General features: G+C 43.7%; 3 protein-coding genes across 6 annotated transcripts in view; 2 read left to right on the top strand and 1 right to left on the bottom strand.

Annotated features, from left to right (window-relative positions):
• The window catches only part of hecw2b (HECT, C2 and WW domain containing E3 ubiquitin protein ligase 2b), a gene marked incomplete at its 5' end in the record, with an annotated part of 41,411 nt that extends 33,240 nt beyond the window's left edge, over positions 1 to 8,171 (top strand). The window contains 10 exons of the mRNA XM_083633107.1: positions 454 to 574; positions 792 to 905; positions 2,032 to 2,184; positions 2,303 to 2,401; positions 3,161 to 3,290; positions 4,120 to 4,266; positions 5,681 to 5,795; positions 6,419 to 6,504; positions 6,738 to 6,850; positions 8,052 to 8,171. Of these exons, the coding sequence (XP_083489233.1) occupies positions 454 to 574; positions 792 to 905; positions 2,032 to 2,184; positions 2,303 to 2,401; positions 3,161 to 3,290; positions 4,120 to 4,266; positions 5,681 to 5,795; positions 6,419 to 6,504; positions 6,738 to 6,850; positions 8,052 to 8,163 (1,190 nt within the window). The 3' untranslated portion in view covers positions 8,164 to 8,171. The remainder of the gene's footprint in view (positions 1 to 453; positions 575 to 791; positions 906 to 2,031; positions 2,185 to 2,302; positions 2,402 to 3,160; positions 3,291 to 4,119; positions 4,267 to 5,680; positions 5,796 to 6,418; positions 6,505 to 6,737; positions 6,851 to 8,051) is intronic.
• Positions 8,172 to 12,940: 4,769 nt separating this feature from the next.
• Positions 12,941 to 23,615, bottom strand: LOC310773415 (insulin receptor substrate 2-B-like). Of its 3 annotated transcripts, none has more exons than XM_083633292.1 (7): positions 23,487 to 23,615; positions 20,480 to 20,939; positions 19,327 to 19,570; positions 18,032 to 18,281; positions 14,857 to 15,168; positions 14,065 to 14,401; positions 12,941 to 13,512 (listed from the first exon to the last, which is right to left on the bottom strand). In XM_083633292.1, exons 2-7 carry the CDS (start codon positions 20,923 to 20,925, stop codon positions 13,101 to 13,103), a joined length of 2,001 nt encoding a protein of 666 aa, XP_083489418.1. In that variant the 5' UTR covers positions 20,926 to 20,939; positions 23,487 to 23,615; the 3' UTR covers positions 12,941 to 13,100. The 3 variants fall into 3 exon arrangements, with proteins under 3 accessions (XP_083489418.1, XP_083489417.1, XP_083489419.1); XM_083633291.1 differs by lacking the exon at positions 23,487 to 23,615 and adding an exon at positions 21,867 to 21,952; XM_083633293.1 differs by lacking the exon at positions 23,487 to 23,615 and adding an exon at positions 21,867 to 21,952 and having other exon boundaries at positions 13,213 to 13,435.
• Positions 22,820 to 27,500, top strand: part of cyp4f3 (cytochrome P450, family 4, subfamily F, polypeptide 3) — a 13,067-nt gene continuing 8,386 nt past the window's right edge. For both annotated transcript variants that reach the window (XR_014552535.1, XM_083633294.1), the window contains exons 1-5: positions 22,820 to 22,861; positions 23,553 to 23,799; positions 25,631 to 25,775; positions 26,309 to 26,362; positions 27,316 to 27,443. Coding sequence is in view for 1 of the 2 variants with exons in the window: in XM_083633294.1 (XP_083489420.1) it covers positions 23,554 to 23,799; positions 25,631 to 25,775; positions 26,309 to 26,362; positions 27,316 to 27,443 (573 nt within the window). In the remaining variant the exon portion in view is untranslated. The remainder of the gene's footprint in view (positions 22,862 to 23,552; positions 23,800 to 25,630; positions 25,776 to 26,308; positions 26,363 to 27,315; positions 27,444 to 27,500) is intronic.

Below are 27,500 nucleotides of genomic sequence, written 5' to 3'. Positions count from 1 at the left end.
AAGTGATACTTACTAAAGTTGAAGTCTGTATGTGCCAGGTTAAGATAATCAGGTGAGTTGTCATTAATATCCCCCTCAATTAAATTAAATTTGGCATGATAAAATGTACACATTTGAATTGCCAAAGCATATTTCATGTTTAACAATGTGAGCAACCTAACTTGTAAAACAAGTAAAATAAAGATCCTACACTGGTGTTACTTTTTCAACAATTCTAACATCAATTATATGCAAACAGCTAGTTTGTTGATGTCAGGAGGGCTTCTGTAATTGGGGTGTATCTATTCAGTTTTTGGGTAATAGCAAATAATGATTAGTTTATATTCAGGACACATGATGACAAAGTGTCTCTCTCTCTCTCTCTCTCTCTCTCTCTCTCTCTCTCTCTCTCTCTCTCTCTCTCTCTCTCTCTCTCTCTCTCTCTCTCTCTCTCTCTCTCTCTCTCTCTCTCAGGTACTCAGCGAGCTAACGCTCGAGCTCCAGCTCCATACAAGAGAGACTTTGAGGCCAAACTACGCAACTTCTACAGGAAGCTGGAAACCAAAGGCTACGGACAAGGACCAGGGAAACTAAAGTAGGTGGCATCTGTAGTGTGTGTGTGTGTGTGTGTGTGTGTGAGAGAGAGAGAGAGAGAGAGACAGCAATGCTTTCAGAAAATCATTCACGTACATGTTGCACACTGTAATGTGCAACCTTCTCTTTCTGTGTATTTGTGTGTGTGTCTGTGTGTGTGTGTGTGTGTGTGTGTGTGTGTGTGTGTGTGTGTGTGTGTGTTTGTTTGTGTGTGTCAGGTTGATCATCCGTCGAGACCACCTGCTGGAAGACGCCTTCAACCAGATCATGTGCTACTCCCGTAAAGACCTGCAGCGCAGCAAGCTCTACGTCTGCTTCGTTGGGGAGGAGGGGTGAGTACCTGGGGGAGGGGTGGGGGAGGGGTGAGTACCTGGGGGAGGGGTGGGGGAGGGGTGAGTACCTGGGGGAGGGGTGGGAGAGGGGTGAGTACCTGGGGGAGGGGTGGGGGAGGGGTGAGTACCTTGGGGGAGGGGTGGGAGAGGGGTGAGTACCTGGGGGAGGGGTGGGAGAGGGGTGAGTACCTGGGGGAGTGGTGGGCGGGAGGGGTGAGTACCTGGGGGTGGGCGGGAGGGGTGAGTACCTGGGGGAGGGGTGGGAGAGGGGTGAGTACCTGGGGGAGGGGTGGGGGAGGGGTGAGTACCTGGGGGAGGGGTGGGAGGGGTGAGTACCTGGGCGTGGGGGGAGGAAGATGAGGAGAGTCAGGTAATTAGTAAAGTATTCATAGAGTATTTTGGGTTGAAAGGGTGGAGGAGATAGAAAGAGGTACCTTAGCTTTTCAGAGATAAAACGGCGCTTGTACACACACACACACACACACACACACACACACACACACACACACACACACGCATATATGTATATATATATTATATATATATATCTCTATATATATATATATATATATATATAGAGAGAGAGAGAGAGAGAGAGAGAGAGAGAGAGAGAGAGAGAGAGAGAGAGAGAGAGAGAGAGGAAAGAGAGATTGAGAGCAACAGGAAAGAGAGAGAGAAGGGAATGACATGTGACAAAGATCCTAGGCCAGATCCTAATTCACGAAATTTATAGTCTCCCTGTCCACGAGTCTGATCTCAGCACCCTCACTCCCTCACTCACTCCCTCACTCACTCACTCCCTCTCCACCCATCATCCAAGTCCAAGCTGACTCCAGAAACGAGTATAAACAGAAGTACGACTTGTCTGTGGTGTCCGCAGCTGTCCGTGTACTTGTCCTCTCAGGACTATAGATCTGGGCTTAGGTCTTAGACCTCTGATCCATCAGGGCGCCCCTCATTGTCACTTTTGACCTTGCTGTCCAAACATTTTGGAGGAGGATCAACACTAGCCTACAAGAAACAACTGTCATGTCTTACAACATGTGATCAACAACAACTCTACAGATACTTTTATAGCTCATGTTTGCTAGTGAAACTGAAATTATACACTTGCAATGTGATGCAGGTTGGACTACAGCGGGCCTTCCAGAGAGTTCTTCTTCCTAGTCTCGAGGGAGCTGTTCAACCCTTATTATGGTCTGTTTGAATACTCTGCCAACGACACCTACACTGTGCAGATCAGCCCCATGTCCGCCTTCGTAGACAACCACCATGAATGGTGAGAAAACACAAGCTTGTACTGTAGAATTTAAGCTCATACAATCTTCTGCATTCTGATAACTTTTGAGTGTGTGTGTGTGTGTGTGTGTGTGTGTGTGTGTGTGTGTGTGTTTCAGGTTCCGTTTCAGCGGTCGTATTCTCGGTTTGGCCCTGATCCATCAGTACCTGCTGGATGCCTTCTTCACCAGACCCTTCTACAAAGGCCTACTGCGCATGTATGTACACATGCACACACACACACACACACACACGCACACACGCACACCTACACACACACACGCACACACGCGCACACACACACACACACACACACACACACACACACGCACACCTACACACACACACACACACACACACACCAATGTTGTAGCCGAGTCTCAAGTCACCAAAGAAGAGTCTGACTCGAGTCCCCATTACCTGAGTCGGAGTCATCAAGGTTGAGTCAAGTTCCAAGATGGGCTCCAGTGGTTGCGTCACTTCAGAGGCTAACCATTACCATAACAGCTAGCTAGCTAATGTTAACATTAGCTTGTCACTCAGTCAGCCAGCCAGCTATCAACAGTGAACAGTCCAAGTAAGGTTACCGTCTCAATTACTTTTCTGGGTGCTTCCTTGACAGATGTCTTATGAAGTTTGAGGTTGTTCCTGTCTTCTCCTCAATACTTTGTTTACATTATGAACATCTAGCAGTGCTCTTGCTGGAATTTGATGTAATATCCATGAAAGCAAAGCACACGATTCAGGGCATCTCTTCATGCATTTTAGTGCTAACTGTCTGTTACTGAACATGAGCCTGAATTTGCATGTAGGTGGAACACATGTGCCTGCCCTGGCACAAAACTGAAAATCACAGTATTAATATACCTGCACTCTAGTACTACATCACTGACACACACACACACACACACACACACACGCATGCACACACACGCACACTGACACACACTTAGCGTGTCTCTGTACCTTCCATCCAGTCTGTGTGAGCTGAGTGACCTGGAGTATCTGGATGAGGAGTTCCACCAGTCGCTTCAGTGGATGAAGGACAACGACATTGAAGACATGCTGGACCTCACCTTCACCGTCAATGAAGAAGTCTTCGGACAGGTCAGGACCTGTGTGTGTGTGTGTGGGGGGGGGGGGGGCATAGACTGTATAAAAATATGGGCGGAGCCACCGTGACGTCACCCATTGGTTTGTGGACTCCTGAACCCTGGAGTTTGGAATTTTGGCTGTCGCCATTTTTTGCTTTTCTTTTTTCTTTTTTAAGACGCAGAACTGCCTGCTATTGGTCCGCGACCTGTCAATCATGCCCCAAAACATAGTCTGCTTTATCTATTTTACTCTAAATGGGACCATCATTTACAAAATTAACATCATGCTGTATTGGAGAAGACTTGAAACTAGAGATTGAGACAATAAACTCTTTAGGAAACTGTTGACTGAGGTCATAAATCAAGTGACAAGTAGGGTCATTTCCACATTGACTTCTATTGCTGAGACTGTATAAACAGGTGAGTTATGTAGAAATTCACCCCCATACAGTTGTAAGTCAAGAAGTTAAACATTTTAACATGCGGTTGGGTATATGGGGATTTATTCACTTTTGGAGCCAGCCTCAATTGGCGATTTGAGGAACTTCAGTTTTTGGTACTTCCGTGTTGGCTTCATTTTTCAGAAGCGGAGTTTGGGGCATGGTTTGGTGGGAAGCAGGGAGGGAAAGGGAGTGAATTTGTCATCACTAAAAAAAACAGATCAAAAAAGTTGTTCTGAGAAAACTGTGGGTCAGAAGTAATAATTGTGTGTGTGTGTGTGTGTGTGTGTGTGTGTGTGTGTGTGTGTGTGTGTGTGTGTGTGTGTGTGTGTGTGTGTGTGTGTGTGTGTGTGTGTGTGTGTGTGTGTGTGTGCGCGTGCGCATGTGTGTGTGTTTGTTCAGATCACAGAGAGGGAGCTGAAGCCGGGCGGAGCCAACATCCCCGTCTCTGAGAAGAATAAGAAGGAGTACATTGAACGGATGGTGAAGTGGAGGATCGAGAGAGGGGTGGTGCAGCAGACCGAGAGCCTGGTCAGAGGCTTCTACGAGGTATGGCTGTGTGTGTTTGTGTGTGTGTGTGTGTGTGTGTGCAGACAGGGTACCAAAACCCTTTGATAGTAACTTAACAGCAAATCTTATCAGTGCAGCAGTAGATTCCCTGCCTAAACCAACATGAGCATCACAGGTTCGTACCTGTGGTTCGTAGTGCCTCCTTTGGTCGGTAGCGTGATCCTCCCATGCGCTACGTACTGCCGGTGAAACTCCTTGCCGTCAGGTGAAAAGAAGCAGCTGGTACATGTATTGGAGGAAGCATGTGCTAGTCTACAACTCTCCCCAGAACGGCAACGACCGGGACAGCAGAGGGAATTGGCCAAGTACAATTTAACTTATATTTTTTTATTTTGCTGTTTTTTGAGTTTCCACAACAAGACGTGGTGCAAAGATATGTTTGAAACATATTTAATTACGTAATGTCATTTTCTAAACTTACCAGACTGTTGTAGCTGTTCTATTATTTGTCTTTACTCACTTAGTCATTATAGCCACATTACACATGATTATTTATCAAAAATCTCATTGTGTAAATATTTTGTGAAAGTACCAATAGTCATCCCTACAGTACAGTATTGTCACAATATCAATATCAATATGGAGGTATTTGATCAAAGATATTATATTTGATTTTGTCCATATCGCCCAGCCCTAAATCTCACATGTGGCTTTGACTTACAAATGAACAATTAGCCCACTTGTAGAAAATACAGACATATATATCGTGTATCACCGCTCAGCCGAAAAATACAGAGATGTGATTTTTCGGCCATAATATTGCCCAGCTCTATGCCAGAGGAAGTGGGCTGTAGCTCACCCAGATAAACATATGGATGTGGTGGTGCAGACTGCAGAAGGTTGTGGTTCAATCCCTGCTTCAGACTCTGGCTTCAGAAATGTTCACATGATAAGCTGCTGATTGTAAGATGCCAGCAGTGATGCTTCTTTATCATCAGTAGTTAGAACACTGATAGAAATAAGCTGATGAACGAGACTGGACAGTCCCTGGCTCTAGCTCAGTGAGATTAACAGCTCCTTAGTGTGTAGTTGTTCACTGGTTCAAATCCCACCTGTCTCACTCTTTCAAATCAGATGCCAAAGCCCAAACTATGAAATATATAGACAGTCTGGATGTATATAGACAGTCTGGATGAGTTTTCCGTTTTCGAAGGGGAGTTAAACGCCTGCCGGCCGCACGACAGCTCTTGATATTATTATTGAAATTATTTTGTGGTGAAAGCACCACAAAATAATTTCAATGTCGGTAAAAGTTTAGCTGTCTGTGGTTTCCTCTCCCATAATACCCTGCAGCCGTTATATTGACCTGTATGAAAACAGTGTGGTTAATAGCATACGCCATACACGCATAGTTTGCTTTGTGACATTTGGTGTGTATGTGTGCGTTTCCCAGGTGGTGGATTCCAGGCTGGTGTCTGTGTTTGATGCCAGGGAACTGGAGCTGGTGATTGCCGGCACAGCCGAGATCGACCTGTCTGACTGGAGGAACAACACCGAGTACAGAGGAGGTGTGGAGAGAGGGATGAGGGAGGGAGAGAGGGATATGTGAATAATTATGACTTGTCAGGAGGAGCATCACTAAATACTGAGGAGGAAAGGAGGGGTGGAGACACTATTTATGTTCAGTTCTTATACGTTTGTTATTATCCTCACTGCTTGTTGTCAGCAGGATATCTCAAACACGTGTCAACAGATTTCCATGAAATGTGTTGGACTTGATTAGATTTTGGTGGTCATCCGGATCTGGGATTTCCAACATTAGATGATGACAGCTGTGAGTGTGAAACTAACTAGATGATTCCATATCCTAATGGTATGTGACAGGGTCTCAAAATCATTTGAACTTTAAATTGAAGTGATAGGAATGATTTTTTGGGCGGACATTGGGTGGCCTTCTAGTTGTGATTCTGGGCTGTGGTGTTTACTCCATCCTATTCTTTGCTGCTGCAATGACCTACTTTCCTGTCTGAATCATTCAAGTTTTATGCCACAAAAAGCTCTGTCAGATTTTGGACAGAAGATGTTTCAGGTTTCAGGTCGTCCACCAATCACCATTCACAGTACTGTAGCTCTGTCTGTGCACAGTCAGCATGGTTATAATATGCTGCTGTCTCTTGTTTTTCGCCTGTAGGTTACCATGACAACCACATAGTGATCCGGTGGTTCTGGGCAGCGGTGGAGCGGTTCAATAATGAGCAGAGGCTGCGGCTGCTGCAGGTAGGCCTGTGTGTGTGTGTGTGTGTGTGTGTGTGTGTGTGTGTGTGTGTGTGTGTGTGTGTGTGTGTGTGTGTGTGTGTGTGTGGTAACTGTGTCAGTGTATAGTAGGGCATCAACGTGCTCAGTCAACCATCCATGGATAAACCAAGTAAACAATACATTAACAGTGATACCCACCCTCTCTCCCCTTGTCTTATCCCTTCCATGTCCCTCTCTCCCACCCGCCTCTCCAGTTTGTAACCGGGACGTCCAGTATTCCCTACGAGGGCTTTGCTTCCCTGCGAGGCAGCAATGGGCCCCGCAGGTTCTGTGTGGAGAAGTGGGGCAAAGTCAGCGCCCTGCCCAGGTAAACACAGCAGTCCCAACCTGCCCAGGTAAACACAGCAGTCCCAACCTGCCCAGGTAAACACAGCAGTCCCAACCTGCCCAGGTAAACACAGCAGTCCCAACCTGCCCAGCTAAACACGGCAGTCCCAACCTGCCCAGGTAAACACAAAGTCACCGCCCTGCCCAGGTAAACACAGCAGTCCCAACCTGCCCAGGTAAACACAAAGTCAGCGCCCTGCCCAGGTAAACACAGCAGTCCCAACCTGCCCAGGTAAACACAGCAGTCCCAACCTGCCCAGGTAAACACAGCAGTCCCAACCTGCCCAGGTAAACACAGCAGTCCCAACCTGCCCAGGTAAACACAAAGTCAGCGCCCTGCCCAGGTAAACACAAAGTCAGCGCCCTGCCCAGGTAAACACAAAGTCAGCGCCCTGCCCAGGTAAACACAAAGTCAGCGCCCTGCCCAGGTAAACACGGTCCCAACCTCAATTTATGCACTTTTCAATGTGTTGTTGTGATGCAGCGCTGGAAGTCAACTCTCCAAGCCAAACTTCTGGCCTGTCAGGACTCAGGACAGATACTGCTGCTGCTTCTCGACCATAGAGAAGAAGATGCTCCAAAAGATTGAGGATTTCTTTTAGAAAGAATAATAATTAATGTATCATCCACCTTTTTAATGAGTGATTTCAGGGGACATTTAAGAGGACATACAGTATTTTTCACTGCCTGCCCTCACCATTTCCCCCCCACACCGTCCAGTAGTTCTCAACTGGTCTACCATCACGACTCACATTTTTCCAGTCATTAAGTCGCAACCCAAATTTCGGATTTTCCCCTCGCCAAAATGTAGCCTAAATTTGGAGCATTATTTACCCCCCTTCCTGACAAGCTAGCATGACAAGATTAGTACAAATGGATGGCTTAGGTCTTCTAGTTCTAGTTTCATAGATACCAGGATCTTCACTCTGGCTTTAAAGATAAGGTAATATCGGCCACGGAGTAGAATTTTCTTTTTTCATGGACACATCTGTGACCCACTTTTGGGTCACAAGTGCCCACAGTTGAGAACCATAAAACAGAGACGGTGTAGTGTTACAGGATGTAGAAGAGCTTATAAAATATCTCACATGAAAGAATCAAGGAAACTAAGAACAAATTAAAAAATACAACTGAATTGGTTTAAACAACAGTCCTTAACACCTGGCTGTGTTTCTCTGCAGAGCTCACACCTGTTTCAACCGGCTGGACCTGCCTCCGTATCCCTCCTTCTCCATGCTTTATGAGAAGATGCTGACCGCTGTGGAGGAGACCAGCACCTTTGGGCTGGAGTGAACCCCAACACCCCCAACCCACCCACCCTCAGCTCCTAAAGGGCCACTGATTTTGGTGGGGTGAGGTGTTGATGATCCAAGCTGAAAAAGGACCCAAGAAAACTGGATTCAAAGTTCAATTGATGGTCCCGTGGTTGTTTAAATGTGCACGTTTTTTCTCCTCTGCACCTGCACATATTGTCTCCCGCAATACACACGTCACACACACTTTCACCTGTGCAACGACGATGAGTGATACACACTCACTGTCACACACACTTTCACCTGTGCAACGACGATGAGTGAGGAACACACTGCCCTTCAAGGAAACCAAATGGCTGAGAGCTACAGCCTCTCCAGAGACGAGAATCCGGGGGCATAATCATACCAGGAAGTTAGACCCGACGACACCACTGGAGGTTCAAGTCTGGAGTGTGCAACCATCGCAAAGAATCAACAACCACTGCCTTCACTGTCTATCTTACACTTTTATCAGCTCTCACTTGTTGACTGAAATCGCACAAGCTGAACAGACTGGCACAATTCAGCTGCTTTGTTTTTTTACTTCTACGTTTTAGAGAGGTGTGTTTGTGCTATGAATGCTGCCTTTCGATCCCCACAACGGCAGATATTTTGCTCCGTTGAACGCAGCCCAAGAACATAGCATCATGGTTGTTTTCAGCACTAAAATAATTTTTTTCTTTGTTTGGATGGACCTTGTAGAATCAGAAGACTGAAATACTTTCTGGAGCTTCTCTGAGGTCCACTAACAGACTGTGGTGCCTCATTGTGGCCTGTTGTAGTACCTGCACTTGTTTCTTTCTAAAAAGCCTTTTGAGGAGCACCTGAGTTTACTATTCCAGTTCATAGGACATACAGCGAACTGATTTTGGAGTCGGAACAAAAGCTTTGCTATTGTTGTTACAGTATTTTCATCTACAAAAGAAAAGAAAAGTGATTTTCTAATAATGTGGCAGTGAGATGTTGTGATTCGAATGTAACTCTTTTTATGGTGTGGATCGTGGGTTGAGTGATTTTTATACCAGGTCTGGGTCAATTGGAAAATAAATTATTTCAATCATGTTTGAGATTTGACAGCCGCTTACTTAGAATGCACACCAGTTGAATTTTGTTTTCAATTAGTTTGATTGGTCTAGATGTCCAACCATATTCAGTTAGATGCATTTGAGTGATTCCAAAACAGGATTTGGACCCACGTCTGTTTTCTACAGTTTGTTAATAACCCACAGGTTGTCAAAGTAAATTGAATGTTCACAGACTCAGATCCAAACTAGAATTTCACCAAACTCAACTACAGCCACTTTGTTTTGATGTAGAACAAGTTTACTAAGCACATTGGACATAAAAACCTTTGTGCGACCCGCCCCCCCCCCCCCAGTTGGATTGAAAGATAGCCGACCCTGAGATTCACTGATCTAAAAACAAGTATCTCCACATTTTAGCTATGATTCGTTAAATTAATATATATTTTTTCTCTAAATGTTGACATTGGCTTGTAATTCACTTTACACACCGAGGTTTTCAAATGAAAGCTTCAAATGTAATATATTTTTATTTTGTTCTTTTTCTTACACTTGTGATGTTGGCGACTTTATAATCCACTTGTTTGTCCCCAACACTGCTGTGTATTTGTAAAGCTGAACCTGATTACACACACAGTCTGTAACCTCATTTTGTTGATGTGAAGGGTTGGAACTGAACTCTGACAGTTATATAGCTCTTATAGATTTGCACTCTGTAATCATTTCGATATTGAATTAGTTGTATCAACTGAATATTAGTTTTTATGTTAATGTAACTTAATTTAATCAGGTTGTCCAGAGGGCAGCCATGTTGAAAGCTATGGGGCTCCGATTGTAAAGTGGCAGACACTGAAATTAACAGTAACATTTAGCCACATTTGGCTTGGCAACATTTAAAAAAGTGGTGTGATTTTTTTTATTCACTTTTTTTTTACTAGATTTACACAGCAATATTTGTGAACTTTTCTTCTAAAAATATATAAATCGGAATGGAGCTCAACAGGCGCATGACTTTTCGTGACGTAATTTGCCTTATACGAGTTTTAAGGCTCGAACCAAGCAAACCTGTGACCTACTGAATCGTGAGTGACCATAAAACATTCAGTTTAAGCAAGAACAAAAAATAACGGGGAAAAGAAATTGATTTATTTTCTGGTAATTTTTTGTTCTTGCTTCAGTAGGTCACGATTCAGTATGTCACGGGTTGTCTTGGTTCGAGCCTTAAAATTTGTTATATAAGGCTTTATCAAAATGTCTATGGAGAAAATGAATGAGGAACTTACTTCCGGGGCAAATTACGTCACGAAAAGTCACGTGCCTATTGAGCTCTATGTTAAGTCTTAAATGTGAATGTTAAATTGATGTAAATGTTAAATCTTCAATCTTGGGGGGTGGCTCACCGAGTTGAGGCTCCATCCTTATCACAGCGACCCAGGTTTGATGGCCTGTGGTCATTTGCTGCATCCCTCTCAATTCAATTAATTTCTAATTGTTTTATTGGCATGAATGTCATACTATTGCCAAAGCATCAAGAAACAATTAAACAATCTCTCTAAAAATAAATCTAAAATATTTTTAATATATACTTTTTATATATGTGCTGGGTAATCTAGCTCAAGTCTGCCTGTCGCTAGCTAAATATTTAGTTTCACCAAGCAAACAATGTTTTGGAGCTAATGTGGTGAAATGTTCCTTAAGTTTAGTGTGCGCCACTTTATAATCGGGGCCCCATAGAAAGCGGGCACACACAACACACACAACAGTAAGAACCATAATGTCCTTATAAAGGGACAAGCATGAACGTTTTGTATAAAATCTGTTTGGATGGAGCTTGCAGAATACTTTTTTTGTACATCAAGACACTTATGACACTCACATTCCCCCCGCACTATGAATGTAACCTCGCCTTGATCTGAACACACTGCCACACTTAACTACAGCTGTCAGCTTAGAGGACTACAACACCCAAATATAACTTCTTAGTCCAACCAGTTACCCAGCTAACAAACCATGGCATGCTCTCAACCTCATTTTATACAAACGGCATAATCCAGACCAAAGTTAAGAACTTTACAATAAAGAGTTTATCGGTGTGTTTTATATCGGAGTGGAACAAAAATAAGAAAAAAATTAAGTGAATTCAATCTGATCACGCGGTTTGAAATGATTCAGTATGTCATACTTCAAAACAGATTTTGATTAAGTCATGGAGCTACTGTGTTCCCTGTTTACAGAATGTATTCTAATACAGAATGGTAACTTAACATTATTTCTGAGTGTGTTGGCTGTTTGCAGGAGCACACATGAGCAAAGGCACTCAAATGTGGAAATTCAGTCTCAGAATAAGATGATTCAAGTTCCAATAATAAAAAGAGAACAGGTCCTGTCTGTATGTCTCAACAGAATGTACCAAACTTTTGGGCCTTATGCAAGTTTGTCTTTCTGATTTTACTGCCACACAAAGAAGACGTTAGCCCGGCTGCCTCACAATTAACCAACCACTATTTCTGTACTGTACAGTCCACCTCACTCCTAACCTTGCAAGGCAGTTGGATTTTCTAAATTTGAATGTTTGTCAGCACTTCTCTCCTATAATAAAATGTCATCACCAACTGGGCCACATTGAAATAGCAAATAGCAACATTTCACCACATTTGGCAGCGTTTAAAAAAAAGTGTGATTTTTTTCCTAGTTAACTTATTTATAGCAATATTTGTAAACCATTTACTTTTCTTGTAAAAAAAATATATATACATTAGATAAATTGTAATATTAAATCTAAATGTTAAATCTTAAAACTTAATGTACTTGGTGAAACTAAATATGTAGCTAATATAGCTCAAGTCTGCTAACCTTGCAAGGCAGCTGGACCTGACACTGCCAAATGAGATCACGCTATGAGATCACGCTCACACGTGAAAGCAACACATTTGGCAGCGCCAGGTTACAAGTCTGCCTGTCATTAGCTAAATATTTGTTTCACCAAGCACACATTTGTCATTTACATTTAATATTTAGATTTAAATATATATAGATTTTTTACAAGAAAAGTAAATATGACAACGTTCACAAATATTGCTGTAAATATAGTTAAAATCAAATGCTAAACGTGGCAAAATGTTGCTATTAATTTCAGTGACTGCCTGCGTTGGTGTCTAGATCAGATAGCATTTTAAATATTTTTCAACGTTCAACAACCTACTGTCAGATCTGTCAAACGGATGGCAGGATCGGAAAGTATTTCAAATGGTATTCAGATCAGTCTGGCCGGAGCTCCACTCTATGCAAAGCTTTTTTGTTGTCGTCTTCATGTCACTGATTGTAATGAAATGAACAGGAAAATAAATGGAATTAATGGTTTGTGCCCCGTCTCTCTACATTGTTTCTCAAACAAATACTCATGCCAAATTTCTATATACAGTAGTTGACCAAAAAAGATTGATATTTTCATCCTCTACCATCAAATCATCTTATGAGGAGTTTCATTTTAAACTGAAGTTTTCCACATGGGGGAGCCAAACAACCATTAAACCAAAACCCTTCTGCAGCTATAAGGACTTCTTCAATATAGTCACTTTTTCTGCAAGTACAATACATACACAGCATCAGCATGACCCAGTGGCTCAAAGTGCAGCTCTCTGAAGTTTGAGCTTCTGGGGTGTGGTAGAAACACCCAGAAACTATTAACTTTCATTTATTTATTACATTTTCAAGCCACTTCCAACAAGACAGCTGTTTGTGGACACAATCGTTTCATCGAGGAAAGCCTCTAAATACAAGCTCACCCCGCTGTGGCAGAAGGAGAGAATGTAACTCTTATTCAGATTATCAAGCCGACATGTAAACAAAATATTGAATTATTCACATTATCAGATCATCAGGTTGATATGCATTACTCAGCTGCATGGAAACATAGTCAGGGTTTGTCCTCTGCTTGCAGGCAGGAAGGCAGACATGAGGACAGCCAGTATCTCCTACCTGCAGACTGGTCTGAAACAACTGGCACTGGACTAGATGGGTCTGTACTGGAGAGGGTAAGATTATCCTGGGCTGCCCTTGAAACGCCTGGTCCGAATGTAAGGAACGGAGTGGGCAGGCTGGATGCAAGGACAACCTCCACAGGCCAGGAGGGGGGCAAGGCCTGTCTGCAATCAGCTACTACCCGTATCGGCCCTGCATCACTCCAGGCCAGGGTCGAGTGGCTGACGCTCAGCATCTCTGATTGGCTGGTTTCTGGTTCTGACTGTTGGGCTGCGGGAACAAACTGATCTGGTTGGCTGGGTTCACTGGTCTGATTATTTGATTGGCGGAGAGGCGAGTAGGTAGAGCTAGATCGCAGACAGGAGCAGAAGCATTTAATCACTTGTAGTCATGACAATATCATCACGTTGAAGTCACAATATAGGCCCTTTTCACGACAACTGTTTTGAGGTGGTAAAGGAGGAATCAAAGCAGGTGTAACCAATACCATTAATGTAGGTGTTCCAGTGCCCCCAATGTTACTGGTTACACCTGCTTTACTTCCTGCTTTACCACCTCAACGGTTGCTGTGAAAAGGGCCTATGGAAGGCTGAACCAATTCTTTGCCATAAACGGAATGAACTACAATTGCTTAAGTATAGTATCACAATTCCATGTCCAAGTAACAACATTGGCCCTAGTCCCTAACCATAATATTTTCTAATAGTGAGGAGGAAACGGGTACCTAAGCAAAAACTTCACGTTTCCAGTAAAGGCAATTTGATTTTAATGTTAACCTTATTTCTGACACCGACACATCAGATACACAAGTCAGAAGCAGCACTAATTGTCACCTGGCTATTCTCAAGCCCTGTTCTGAGATTTTCCAGTTGGTGGCTCAAGGTGATTTTTTCCTCTACCTGTTGAACGACATCTGAAGGGAAGAGGAGAAGGTAGAGCAGGCTGGCCCGGTATCTGTGTTTGGGCTCGTCATGGTCATGTAGTCATCCTGAGGCGCAACAGGGCGGCAGCGGCCATCTTGTGGCAACATCATCATGTACCCCAGCCCTTCCTCCTCCCCTGGCTCCCAGCCCTCCACCCTATTGGCTGGAACACTGCAGTGGTCCTCTCTCACCATGGAAATCCCACCCCAGTGGTCTTCCATCGCCTTGCCAATTGGGGGATGACGGTCCATCATTTTCATGTAGCTGCCGGTCTCGGATACAGATCTCAGCTGAGATCCGAAGGGGCTGAGACCTAGGGGTGTGCCATATCATAATCAACATATCGTTACAATTCATATTTATAGCATCAAAAATGTATATGTTGATATTGTGATAATGGCAATATTCTGACTTGTTGATGTAATGACATCACACGATTATGCAACAAGCACGGCTGAGAAACGGCTCTACGTTGGAGTTAATTCCAAAAAGGGGGGTGACTTCATTAGCGTGAAAGCGGTTTGATTACATGCATGTAGCAATATTTGTATTAAACCATGGTAATAGTTGTACATTTGAAGGCAAACTTACGTTTATGTTGACATAGACCTATAACACTTACGTTTTGTTGCAATTGCATGTTCTTGAATTTAATCAAATATTTTTAAATATTTTGTCATATTGTCATGAATATCATTATCGCAGAAATACCCTGAAGGAAATATCGTGATATTATTTTAGGGCCATATCGCCCACCCCTACTGAGACCTGAGGTGAAGCGGAGAGAAGATTCGGGGTGTGTTTTCTCAGGTCTGCGGGGCTCCAGGTGGCACTGCCTCGCACTAGCCGGGGACTGGCCGGGGCTCCTGGAGGGAGAGGACAGAGGAGGAGCAGGTGGTCTCACATGCCCCGCCTTCTCTCTGTATTTAGGTCTGCCGCGTTTCGAGGCCAACAGGGATCGAGGCTGGTTCTCGTTGTTGTGGCTGGAGGTCGGCGACCGGGTGAAGTCTGGTAGAGCTCGCAGCGCCCTCATCGCCTCCCGAACCGCCTCATGCATGTGTTGGGCCAGCGTCGGGTCGCCTGCACGGAATGGAAATCAAAGTCAAGTCAATGTTTATTTAAATAGTACATTTACATAACCACTGTTGACCAAAGTGAAACGGGTTACAGATATCAAAATAGACATATATAAAAGTTAAAAGAAAACTAAACATAATGAAGAATTGGGGCACAATAGATAATGAAGTTGAGGTGTCAAGCTCAACTCGAATTGAACGTTAACAAGCGAAGAGTCAGCAGCAACTTAAAAATGTCAAGGCTCTGCGCAATTCTTATGAACAGATTGGGGCAGCCACCGCAAACTCGTGAAGGCTCGGTCGCCTCTGATTTTTCACCTAGATCTCGGAACATGCAATAGCATCCGATTAGTCGACCTCAGTGCTATATCTGGAGTATGCAATAGATCAGTGAGATAAGGAGGTGGCACTGGCAGCCCATTTAAAACGTTAAAAACAATCAACAATATATTCAAATCAACCCTGAAGCAGACAGGAAGGCGGTGAAGGGAGGCCAATACTAGGGTTGGGTCCATTTCCGGGTTACCGGTTCTTGTGTACGAGCTGAGACCGGGTTGATTTTATGCAAACCGACTGAACCGGCATTTGTCATTACGTCTGTAGCTCAGCTGGGGTCTGGTCAGCAGTCGGGGGCGGGACGTTTAAGCAGCACTGCGCGGTTGTGTCCAATATAAGTGAATTGCCATGATCTGTGACAAGCATGATTAAATCATGTGTTCCTGCAAAATGTATTGCCAAAAAGCACAAATTAAAAAGGGTATATTATCCATAACCAGGGATGTGCACGAGCACAGGTAACGGAATCTAGCAACAGGAAACTAGCAAGCTAACAGATACTAGCTAGACACAGTTCGCTTAAGGAGGGCGCCCGAGTAGTGTAGAGGTAGATTCCCTGCCTACCAACATGAATGTCGCAGGTTCGCGCTCGTGTTACCTCCGGCTTGGTCGGGCGTCCATACAGGCACGATTGGCTGTGTTTGCGGGTGGGAAGTCAGATTAAGGGTATGTGTCCTGGTCGCTGCACTAGCGCCTCCTCTGGTTGGCCTGTTCGGGTTGGAAGGGAACTGGTGGGAATAGCGTGATCCTCCCACGTGCTATGTCCTGCTGGTGAAGCTCCCCGCTGTCAGGTGAAAAGAAGCGGCTGGCAACTGCGCATGTCTCGGAGGAAGCATGGTGCTAGTCTACGGCTCTCCTCAGATCGGCAGAGGGTGGAGCAGCGACCGGGGCAGCAGGGAAAAATTGGCCAACTACAATAGAGATCCCCAGGAATGAGTCCAGAAAACATCGATGCTAACACTTCCGGATTCTTCACTGTTTTCGCCTATGGGATTTTTGAATGGGTTTTTGGCGCGATGCTTCAAATAAGGTCTCTGGGCAACGCAAGCTTAATCAAACACGAACCAGTGTTCAGCGGGATAATCTTCACACATGAGGACCACTTTTATGAGTTTTTAAGCTTTTATGTGCCGTTAAAAGGGCGGCTAGCTAGCAAACGGCTAAATGAGACTACACTGTTGAGTCGACGGGGATATTATACGTCAATAACGTCATCACTTCAAAGGAGAAACACAGAAATTCTCTTTCCCTCACCTGGTTCAGCCCGGGGTAATGAGTGCACAACAGCGCACACATCAACAACACTCCAGGTTGAGTGGTGACGTGATGGGGAAGCCTATGCGACTACCACTGTAAAATCTTAACTAAATATGACTTTTTAAATTGGGAAAACAAATTTGCAGATATTTTACTTGTGTATAAAAATTTTCATGGTCTGGCCCCCCCTCCGCTCAAGGAATTCATTTCACAAATCCAAAATTCATCTACCAGAGCCTCTACCAGAGGAGACTGTAAAATTCCACATAGGAGAAGTAGCTTTGGGCAGTCAGCCTTCTCCTACAGAGCAGCACATACCTGGAACACTATACCCATAGAACTGAGAAACATCACATCTCTCAACTCCTTCTCCAACTCCATAAAACATTGGCTATTGAACAATCAAACATGCATCCATACTCCAGGCTAGTATTTTTCATTGTTTGTCTGCTTTGTAGGGCATGTGCTTTTGTTCGTGCTTTACAGTAAACCAGGGGCTGCATAATTGTGCTTATATGCTTTTGTTTGTTTTATGTGCTTATGTGCTGTTGCTCTGGCATGTATTGTATATAATATACTAATGTCATCTTGCATGTTCTTTTATATGTGCTCATGCATGTTCTTTTTATATGCTATTAATCTGCTTGTGCTTTTCTTCTTTTATATGCTTTTGTCTACTTATGTCTTCTGTACTATTGCATGCGTTTGTTAATGTTTCACATATAACATCAACCTGCCAGGGACTGCAGATGAAAATTAGCCTGTATGGCTAAATCTGGCACATTTACATGATGGACTCACATGCTCATGTTAATTAATGTGCATTGTCCCTTTTCTTAAATAAATAAACAAAATAAACAAACAAACACTGTGTGTAGTTCTGGATTAGCTTAGCACGAGCTTTTTACTTCTAGGGCTCAAATTTACGCTTCAAAACTCATGAAAGTGTGTGAAGATTATCCCACTGAACACTGGTTCGCGTTTGATTAAGCTTGCGTTGCCCAGAGACCTTATTTGAAGCATCGTGCCAAAATCCCATTCAAAAATCCCATAGGCAGAAAAAGTGAAGAACCAGGAAGTCCGGGATTTCCGTGTTCCGACTACAAAAATACGTCATCCCTGGGGCTCTCTATTGGGGAGAGAATGGGGAAAAGAAATCTGAAAGAATGAAATAAAATCAAGCAATTAGCTTGAGGAACAATTATTTCCTCCACAACCGTGCAACAGATTTTAACACACTGCAAAAGAATAACAGTCCTTCCATTCTTCATTACCTTGGTCTCCCGCTCCCATCCAGATCTCTCCGGGCCCGTTTGGCGCCGACCGGCCGAGCTCCAAGAAGAACAAGCCATCCGAGTGGCCGAAGCGCCGCACACCCAGCAAAGGCAGCGTGAGCGATGGGAATTCGTCGCCTGCGCCCACTCTCACCAGGACGAGAGAGGTAGCCGAGAGGCACAGCCGGGCCTCCCCTGCCAGGGACTTGGTGCGGCCCAGACCACGGGGCTTCACGCTGACGGGCCAAACCTTAAGAGCACAGGGGAGAGCAGGGGAAATGACTGGGCAGGGATATTTTCATGGCTGATGGTGCTTGTGCATTCATTTTGTCCCTCACCACTCACCAGCAAAAACAGGGCTTTAGAAATGTGTAACTGAGCAACTTCTTTAGTAATACAGCTGATGTTCTGTGTGTTTAAGTTATAAAAGTGAAACTGTTGACAGGCCACTGTTGCCTACAGTTTTAAAATTGCATTCATACATTTTCTTCAGACCATTTTTGAGTTTTCAAGTAGCGATTAAAAAGGTATGCGAGCAAGTGATTTTATACTGATGCACTACCACAACATACAATTTACAACCTAGTGATTTTGTTATTAGGCAAAATTGGGGACATTCTAAAAATATCCAAGATTTTAGTTTTTTGAGTTGTCAAGGCCAATTTTCCCATTTTTCATTCCCCAAAGTTCTGGCCATTTTTCCATGGGCAGAACTTTTGAGATTGCATAACTTAAAGAATAGTAATAAAAGAAAAAGATAAACAGGCAATTTTAGGAAAATTACAAATTAAAATTAATTTTTTAAAGCCACAATCAGTATTTTTTACTGTAATATAAGATATTTTTAGTCATAGGACATGGTAGATTGACTTGTAATAGGGAGACTCTCGCCTTTATTTATCCCACACCGCCCTCCATTGGCCAGCCCTGGGACTAAGCAGTTTGCTGCCAGCGTCCCGAGGCAAGATGCGCGCATGCGCTCTACAGCGGCAGCGTTGTGTTCCTGGAAACCAGGAAGGAAGGAACTAACTCGATTCGTATTTGCTACGAAAATGATGTTTCACGGAACTATGGATTATTATTTCATCACATGGCGAGTACCCGATGTCACAACATGTACATAGAGCTTTCTGGCGCTGTGTTTTGTTGACTTTGAACGGCGATATCGATATCGATACTATTGCACGCAGAGGGCGCAGTTTCTCCAATAGCAAAACTTGGAAAAGTTGCTGAATGCGGCTTTAAGTTCTCAATTTTTACAACTATATTCGGGGTAAGAAACAACAGGTCTTAACCTCTTTGAAGATGGCAGCAGGTGGGAGGGTGCAATAGCCATCATCCTCTTCATCACCGTTCTCTCCATCTTTCATCTCTTCTTCATCAATCAGTTTCTTTATGGCCAGGTACCACTCTTCTTGCTCCCCTTGGTCATCTGCTACCAAAGCAATGGTTTGCTCCTTTGTGTAGAGCACCACCATGTGTCCTTTCCTGGAACTGGTAATCCTGCTCACGCCAACACAGCACCGCAGGTAAATCACCCTGGGAGGTTAAAGGTAGCCTGGGTAAACCCAGCCGCCACGTGACCTGCTCTCAGACCTGCTCTCAGTCACTACCTTGTGACTAGTGAGCAGGGTCTGTCTGAGAGCAGGTCACTGGGGGCTGGGTTTACCCAGGCTAGGTTAAAGGGACTGCTTGACATGTTGAATTTGATTTTAGGTTGTTATTTCTAAGGTCTGTTCACAAATGTGGGTAAAAGGGACACTTGAATTAACTGCCAATTTTATTTTGTCCTCATTGAAAACAATGGTTACCAAACTGCCAAAAAGGTCAACAAAGGTCAAATTGTGTTTTCTTTCCTCCTCCAACAATATACAGTACAGTAACATGAGCTTGATCTTGATCTTAAAGTTTTGTTGTGCATAAGACCGAAAACGGATGGATCAGTGACTAAATCTTGAGTCAGAAAACATTTAATTTCCCTGAGTCAAAACTGATACAGCAAATTCTCATTCTCAAAAGGATGAAGTGGGTTTTAGAGAGACAAAGTTTGGAAAATGGCACCCCCTCACTCAATTTCTGGATTCCTATGGGATCATGACTGTTATTTGATCCCATAGACACTCAACAATTGTGAAAACAAGATTGCCTGATATTGCTGTTTGACATACTTCAGACTGCACCAAATACATAAAAAAGGTCTGAAGGCATTCTGACTGGGAAAGTGGGAAAACAGTCAAATTCCCCAAAACTATTGTATCTCTGAACTATCACACACATGTAGGCTATTCTATGTGCTCTCATTTTGATAACCAATTTAAGAATAAATGTGATATTTTTCACTTCCATTCACTGAGCCTCCCCTGAAACTGTTTGGAGCCCACCTGGGGAGGCTCACCTCCCACTTTGAAAACCTCTGATTTAAATAGTTGGAGGTTTACTTTTACCAACCTTTGCTTGCTTGACCCGAAGAGTGCAGTTTTCCCAGCAGACTTCTCCATTGCTGCAAACTTCTCCTGGGTCACGTACCACTCCAGGCGGCTGGGGCCCATGTGACTTCCTGCTCTCAGGACAAAATATCTCCTGTGGCTCCGCTCCTCCTTCCCCAGGTATGCCGCCTTCACCAGGTCACCCTGCGGCCCAGGACGGCAGGCCAGGGCAGCGGCCAGAGGGACCGATACGGTGGAGGTCCGTCGGGGGGTCCCATTACCCCCAGGCTCCTCCCTGCAGCTGGGGGTATCACCCTGCCCCAGCTGAGGACCAGCCCGGGGCAGCTGGAAAGGGGAGCCGAGCGCTGGCCAGGTTTGGGTGGAGCTGCGGCGGCGAGAAGGGGAGTTGGTGGTGGCAGGCAGACGTCTCCTTGGCTTGGCACACCTGTTGCACCCTGCTGTCTCCATTTTAAGACAAAAAACTTGCACGCACAGTCGCACGCACATCAAATGATCATAATTAATAATGTCCTATTTAACCAATTTCAATCTCTAACCAAGCACTACCCCAGGCAGGTCATTTAACTGGTATAGAAGAGACAGTTTGGCTTGAGAGACTAACAGGAAGTGTAAACACAATCGGAAGTTCTGTTTGTTTTTACACTTCTTGTGACGCATAAACCTAGTCTGACTCATATGTGAGTCAAACTAGGTTTGACCAGGTGAGTCAGACTAGTTCGAGCAGGTAAAACAGCCGGCGTTTTCAACAGGAAGTCGTGACACAATGGGTCAAGTGGGCAGAGCTACATAAGGTGCACCTGGCTGAGAGGAATGAATGCTTCAGTGAAATCACCTGGTGCTGCTATCCCTGTTTTTACCCTATCCTTGCCACATTTACTGTAACAGCACAAGTGCAGTTTCAGTATCGTGGCTAGCTATCATTTGGATGGTTAAACAATAGGCTACAGAACAGTTCTCAGCAATGCACTGTATTTGGAGTCAATAACACTAATGGTGCATTTTGTAGGTGTCATTTTCCCAGTGACCTGTGAGGAAATCTGTTCTTTCCATCAACTGACCTGGTGAACCTTATTTTAATTAGGCCTAATTAAGTTTTTAGCCTGCTTCAGGCATGATGGGCAGGACACAGGTTCAACTTCAAGCACAGTTAAAAACTAATAGAGCAGCACCAATACATTACAATTTGGAGGATAGCTATCCTTTCATTTAGGCTACTAGCCTACCTTGAAGCTGGATTAGATACTTTTACGTTAGTGCCAATTCGTCTTCCTCCATGGTTGGTCAGTGTCCCGACTGGCTAATAATTGAAATTAAGCTAACAACGTTAATGAAAACACAACTGAACTGGGACTGTTAAAAGACATTAGAACGCCTATAAAAGCTCTCACCTGTTTTTAACCTGCAGACATGTCGATGAAGGCATGGTAGGCTAGTGATTGTCCGCGCCTCTCTCCTTCCAGATTGCTCCACAACTTTAGCGTTTCCTCAGGTGCAGAGCCAATCACTGTTGCCTTCAGGTGCTCCTTGTAAATCCCCACTCTAACCTCGCGTCACCAGGCTCTTATCCCCACCCTCCCAAGTTTCCAAGTTGTATTTTATTTTATTTTATTTTATTTTATTTTATTTTATTTTGTTTTGTTTTGTTTTGTTTTGTTTTATTTTATTTTATTTTATTTTATTTTATTTTATTTTATTTTATTTTATTTTATTTTATTTTATTTTATTTTATTTTTAACCCACTGAACTGCTGCTGCCGCCACAGAATGAAGAGCTAGCAAATGCATCATAAATTCAATTAATTAGGCAGAAGCTGGTGCTTATGTGTGTTACTGTATGTGCTCAACTAAAACTGCATACAATAGTCTACTACTCAATCAATCAAACACACTGACAAACACTGGTCAATAATTAAAAAAATAAAAGCTCCCACATCAGTGGTATGGCTATATTGTAAGGCTTTTAGAGTTGCATTGAAATATTTGTGATAACAAGAACAATGCATAACAATGTATCAATATTTAGTGAATAGAAATATTTTGTTCCCCCTGAACTTTCTTTTTTATTCATAGCCATAGAGGCCCTAAAGAGGCCCTAACTTGATACCACAGCACAAAGGGGTGGTGGTGGTGGTGGAATCTGCTGAGAAATAAACTATTGATGTAAAAAGTAAATCATACAAATACCGATATACAAAAATGTCACGTCATGTCAAATCAGAGAGAGAAAGAGAGAGGGGGGGAGGGACTCAAGGGAGGGAGGGAGGGAGGGAGGAAGGGGTGGGACTGTCATTACCCGCATGTATGTACTTGTATAGAACACACAGACAACCAGTTTGCTTGAACGGCATGTGGAAGAGTCACCTGTCTATCTCCAGCTAAACAAGGTAAGAGAGGCTTAGAGCATCATACTGAAAACAGGTTATGATCATTGCTAGGCTACCTTAGGTTTTTTGAGAGGTCTAATTTATAAACTATAGTCCTCTCAGCCCTTCCCAGAGAAGCAATTACACAAGTCTTTTAACAGAAGTTGACATTATTAGCATTTGTTATTGTTGCTGTGTTTGTTATAGACGGTTTGAACTTGACAGCATAAACATTCTAAATTGAACCCCAGCTTTTCAGGTTTTGTGCAAATCCACTTCCTGAATAAAAAAATAATTTGCACTCAGTTGTTGTTGTTGTTGTTGTTATCACACAGGAAGTGTGCACACACACACCCCTTACACTCACTTGGACATTGTCACTGTAAATTCAGTTCAGAGAGATTCAATTACTCAAAATGTGTCATGTTTTTTTGCAGTAAGATATGAGTTTGTCGTAAGACGTCATCTTTTGCTCATGATCTTGTCAAGTCAAGAAATTCCCTTGATACGATTCATTTTCAAACTGCTGCTGCATTTAGGCGCTACGTTTAAATAAATCAAGCTCTTTCCGAGCCACCATTTCATTTTCAAAAACGTTCAATGCAATGTTTTCATCAAAACCACAAAGTTTCAAGGATTTTCAAACCTCATGCGTCTAATCTGCCTGCCTCCATCACTCTCCATACTGTATTCCTCCCTCTTTCTGTCTCAGGATGTCTGTGGGAGCACTTGGTCGCCTCCCCTCCCTTCTGCCCTCCTCTGCCCTGTGGAGCGGCCTCTCTCAGGTCCTCAGCTGGAGCGGTCTCTGTCAGGTCCTCATTGCCGTGGTCGTGGGCCTGCTGGGTGTGGTGGCGGTGTGGACGGCGAGGCTGTTGGTGCGTCACGCCTGGTACACACACAGGCTGTCCTGCTTCAGCAAGCCACACACACACTCTTGGTTGCTGGGCCACATAGGCCAGGTAAGGTGCACGCGCGCACATATGCTCACAACTAGGCAGGTACACTCACAACCAGGCAGGTATATGTACACACATTGTCCCATTTGTCAATTTCCAGTCAATAAAAGGCATTATCCTCTTCATTGCCTCAAAATGTTGCCATTGCCAATGTCTCATCAGTGAAATGTGTCATTGCACACATGATGAAACAATACTGCATGAAATGTAACTGTAGAGTTTGTGAACAGTGGACATGATGCTGCTGGGTGTGGTAAACCACAGCATCCTGCTGTGGTTTACAAAAAATTATTGTTGCAGCATGTCCTGTTTGCCCATAGCAGTGTCCATAGCCTCAGAACTGAGACTCTGCCTTTGATTCTCTCGTTGGAGTCTCAGACGAGCACCCATGAATTCCACTGCAGGCTCCATTAAAATGGCCCTGCTTTTTCATACATACAGCAATCACAAAAAAACGTTTGCCTTAAAGACAATGTTGTTGTCCGTCAAAACGGTCAAAACGGGCTATTTGTGTTCTTGAATGTTGCATTGTGTAGTTTCAATACATTTGTCATGCCAGAGCCTGTAATTTCTGTTTCCACCTGTGGCTACAGCAGAGAAGGTGTTGTTTCGCTGCTGGGAAGCGAAAGTACACAGGCGCACAACCACGAGACAGGCACGGACATGACAACACAACAACCCCTCGGTATTGAAAACGTAGTATTAAACAAACAGAAATGACAGGCTCTGGCATGACAAAGATATTGTAACTACTCAACATTCAAGAACACAAATAGCCTCAACGCGAGACTCAATCAGTCATTCTTCCTTCTTTCGTCTCGGATGTGCACTATATCCACTGGGAGGTCGGCTCAAATGGCTGCATGCGATATACACATTATCAATCACAATAATGTACCTACCTCTAACACAATGTTGTTACGGGACCATGGTACTCCAAAATATTCCGTAGTTTCCAATACCGACTCGAGCCATTATTCACATGCCGAAGCCGATGCTCAAAATTGTAAACTGCAGTACACCACCAAACCACTGAGCACCGAACGATACATCCGGCGGTGTGGAGCATGCAGTTGAAACTCAAAATGACACAGCTGAAGAAGGTTGTGTCTGAGCTAAAAACTTTGGTAGCCTACTGGCATGTGAATAATGGCTTGGTATTGGAAACTACGGAATATTTTGGAGTACTATGGCCCCGTCGAGTTGGATAACAACATTGTGTCGGAGGGAGGTACAGTTTTATTGTGATTGATAACGTGTATATTGCGTGCAGCCATTTGAGCCCAAAGAAGGAAGAATGACTGATGAGTCTCGCGTTGAGGCTAGAACACGAATAGCCCCTTTTGACGGACAACAACATTGTCTTTAAGGCTAGTTTTATTGTGATTGCTACATGTAGGAAAAAGTAGGGCCATTTTAAATGGATGAGCCCACATTGGAATTCGCGGGCGTTTGTCTGAGACTCCGACAAGAGAATCGAAGGCGCAGTCTCAGTTCTGAGGCTACATTTTCCCTTAAAATACTGTAAGCAGTGGAGGGTAGACCCACTAAAATTCAGGATAGGGGACAGAGTGTAGCCACAATATTGGGCTGAAGTAAATTCATAGTATGCTTCATAGTACTGTATGCATGTAACATATAATATCCCATATAACATGTAATATTAAGAATTCTGTATTGTTTTTTGTGGGGGGGGGGCATAAATTAATGTTTTTCTGTGAATGTGTGTGTGTGTGTGTGTGTGTGTGTGTGTGTGTGTGTGTGTGTGTGTGTGTGTGTGTGTGTGTGTGTGTGTGTGTGTGTGTGTGTGTGTGTGTGTGTGTGTGTGTCTCAGATGCAGAGTACAGAGGAGGGTCTCCACCGGGTGGATGACTTGGTACGGACCTACATACACTCCTGCAGCTGGTTCCTGGGACCCTTCTATCACCTGGTCAGACTGTTCCACCCCGACTACACCAAACCCCTGCTCACCGCATCCGGTAGGATAACAACCCATGTGACCGCATAGCAGTCAGTGTAAATATTAAAGGTTCAATATGTAGCATTTTTAAATATCAATATACTTAAATAAAACATAAAATTAATTGTGATACCTTGGTATATTTACAGTAAACAAATTAGATTGTGGTCAGTATTGTTAGTTTCTCAAAATTAAGATCAATCAATTGCTCTTTTTTGCTTTTTGGGAGGAAAACATGTTTGAAATGATTTTAAAATACAGACTATTAGATGCTGCCAATCTTCTTTGTGATGATCTTGTTTGTTTGCAGTAACTATAGGCTACTAAGGTGTCAAAACTAGTGGTAATGATTTATTGACGTTACAATTCTACTGTTAGCACCTTTAACGCACTTAAAAAGAGATTTATTCAACATTCATAGTGTCTTTGTTGTGCTTTATGTTGTGCCGAACAACACTTTTCAACTCTTCTGAAATGGCTGTAAAGCATGGCCTCCTGTGACTTATTCATTTTCTTCTCTCCTTCCATCCATTCCTCACTCCCTCCTTCTAGCCTCCATTACAGTGAAAGATGAACTTTTCTATGGCATTCTGCGTCCATGGCTAGGTGAGTCCATGTCTAGGTGAGTCCATGTCTAGGTGAGTCCATGTCTAGGTGAGTCCATGGCTAGGTGAGTCCATGGCTGGTGTGTCCATGTCTAGGTGAGTCCATGGCTAGGTGAGTCCATGTCTAGATGAGTCCATGGCTAGGTGAGTCCATGGCTAGGTGAGTCCATGTCTAGGTGAGTCCATGGCTAGGTGAGTCCATGTCTAGGTGAGTCCATGGCTAGGTGAGTCCATGGCTAGGTGAGTCCATGTCTAGTTGAGTCCATGTCTAGGTGAGTCCATGGCTAGGTGAGTCCATGGCTAGGTGAGTCCATGTCTAGTTGAGTCCATGGCTAGGTGAGTCCATGTCTAGTTGAGTCCATGGCTATAGGTGAGTCCATTGGCTAGATGAGTCCATGGCTGGTGTGTCCATGTCTAGGTGAGTCCATGGCTACGTGAGTCCATGTCTAGTTGAGTCCATGTCTAGTTGAGTCCATGGCTAGGTGAGTCCATGTCTAGTTGAGTCCATGTCTAGTTGAGTCCATGGCTAGGTGAGTCCATGTCTAGTTGAGTCCATGGCTAGGTGAGTCCATGGCTAGGTGAGTCCATTGGCTAGGTGAGTTGAATAGATAGTTGAATACATCTTGACAGGGTCTCAAGTTTCTCTAAAGCCCATGGAATCCTTACAATTAAAACAAAAACATATGACATCAATCTGAGAACAAGGTCCTGCCTTGATTTTTAGAAACGTTTTGTATCTAACAACAGTAATGTGAGTTTTTTCATTATTAAATTGTCTCCCATTCACTATCAACAAAGTAGCTCGGGAACATCGGGATAGTCTTGGTTGTGTAACTTGTGTTAGTTCTTAAGAGTAACCATGTGACAGTCAGTGAGTCATTTTTTTTTTATCCATAGCGTTGGAAGGAATAGATAGGAAATTTCCTGGTCCCATCTCTCTCTAATTTGTCCCAGGACAGAGTCTGTTGCTGAGCAACGGAGAGGAGTGGTCTCGCAAGAGACGGTTGTTAACGCCAGCGTTCCATTTTGACATTCTGAAGAACTACATTACCCTATTCAACACCTCAACTAACAACTTGCATGTAAGACACATACACACACAGATGCACGTGCATGCACATGCGCACAACACATGCATG

The sequence above is a fragment of the Poromitra crassiceps genome (assembly GCF_964638095.1).
Source record: "Poromitra crassiceps genome assembly, chromosome: 3".
Lineage (NCBI taxonomy): Eukaryota > Metazoa > Chordata > Actinopteri > Beryciformes > Melamphaidae > Poromitra > Poromitra crassiceps.
The sequence above is the reverse complement of the archived record's forward strand: the minus strand, read 5'-3'. Positions and strand labels throughout refer to the sequence as shown.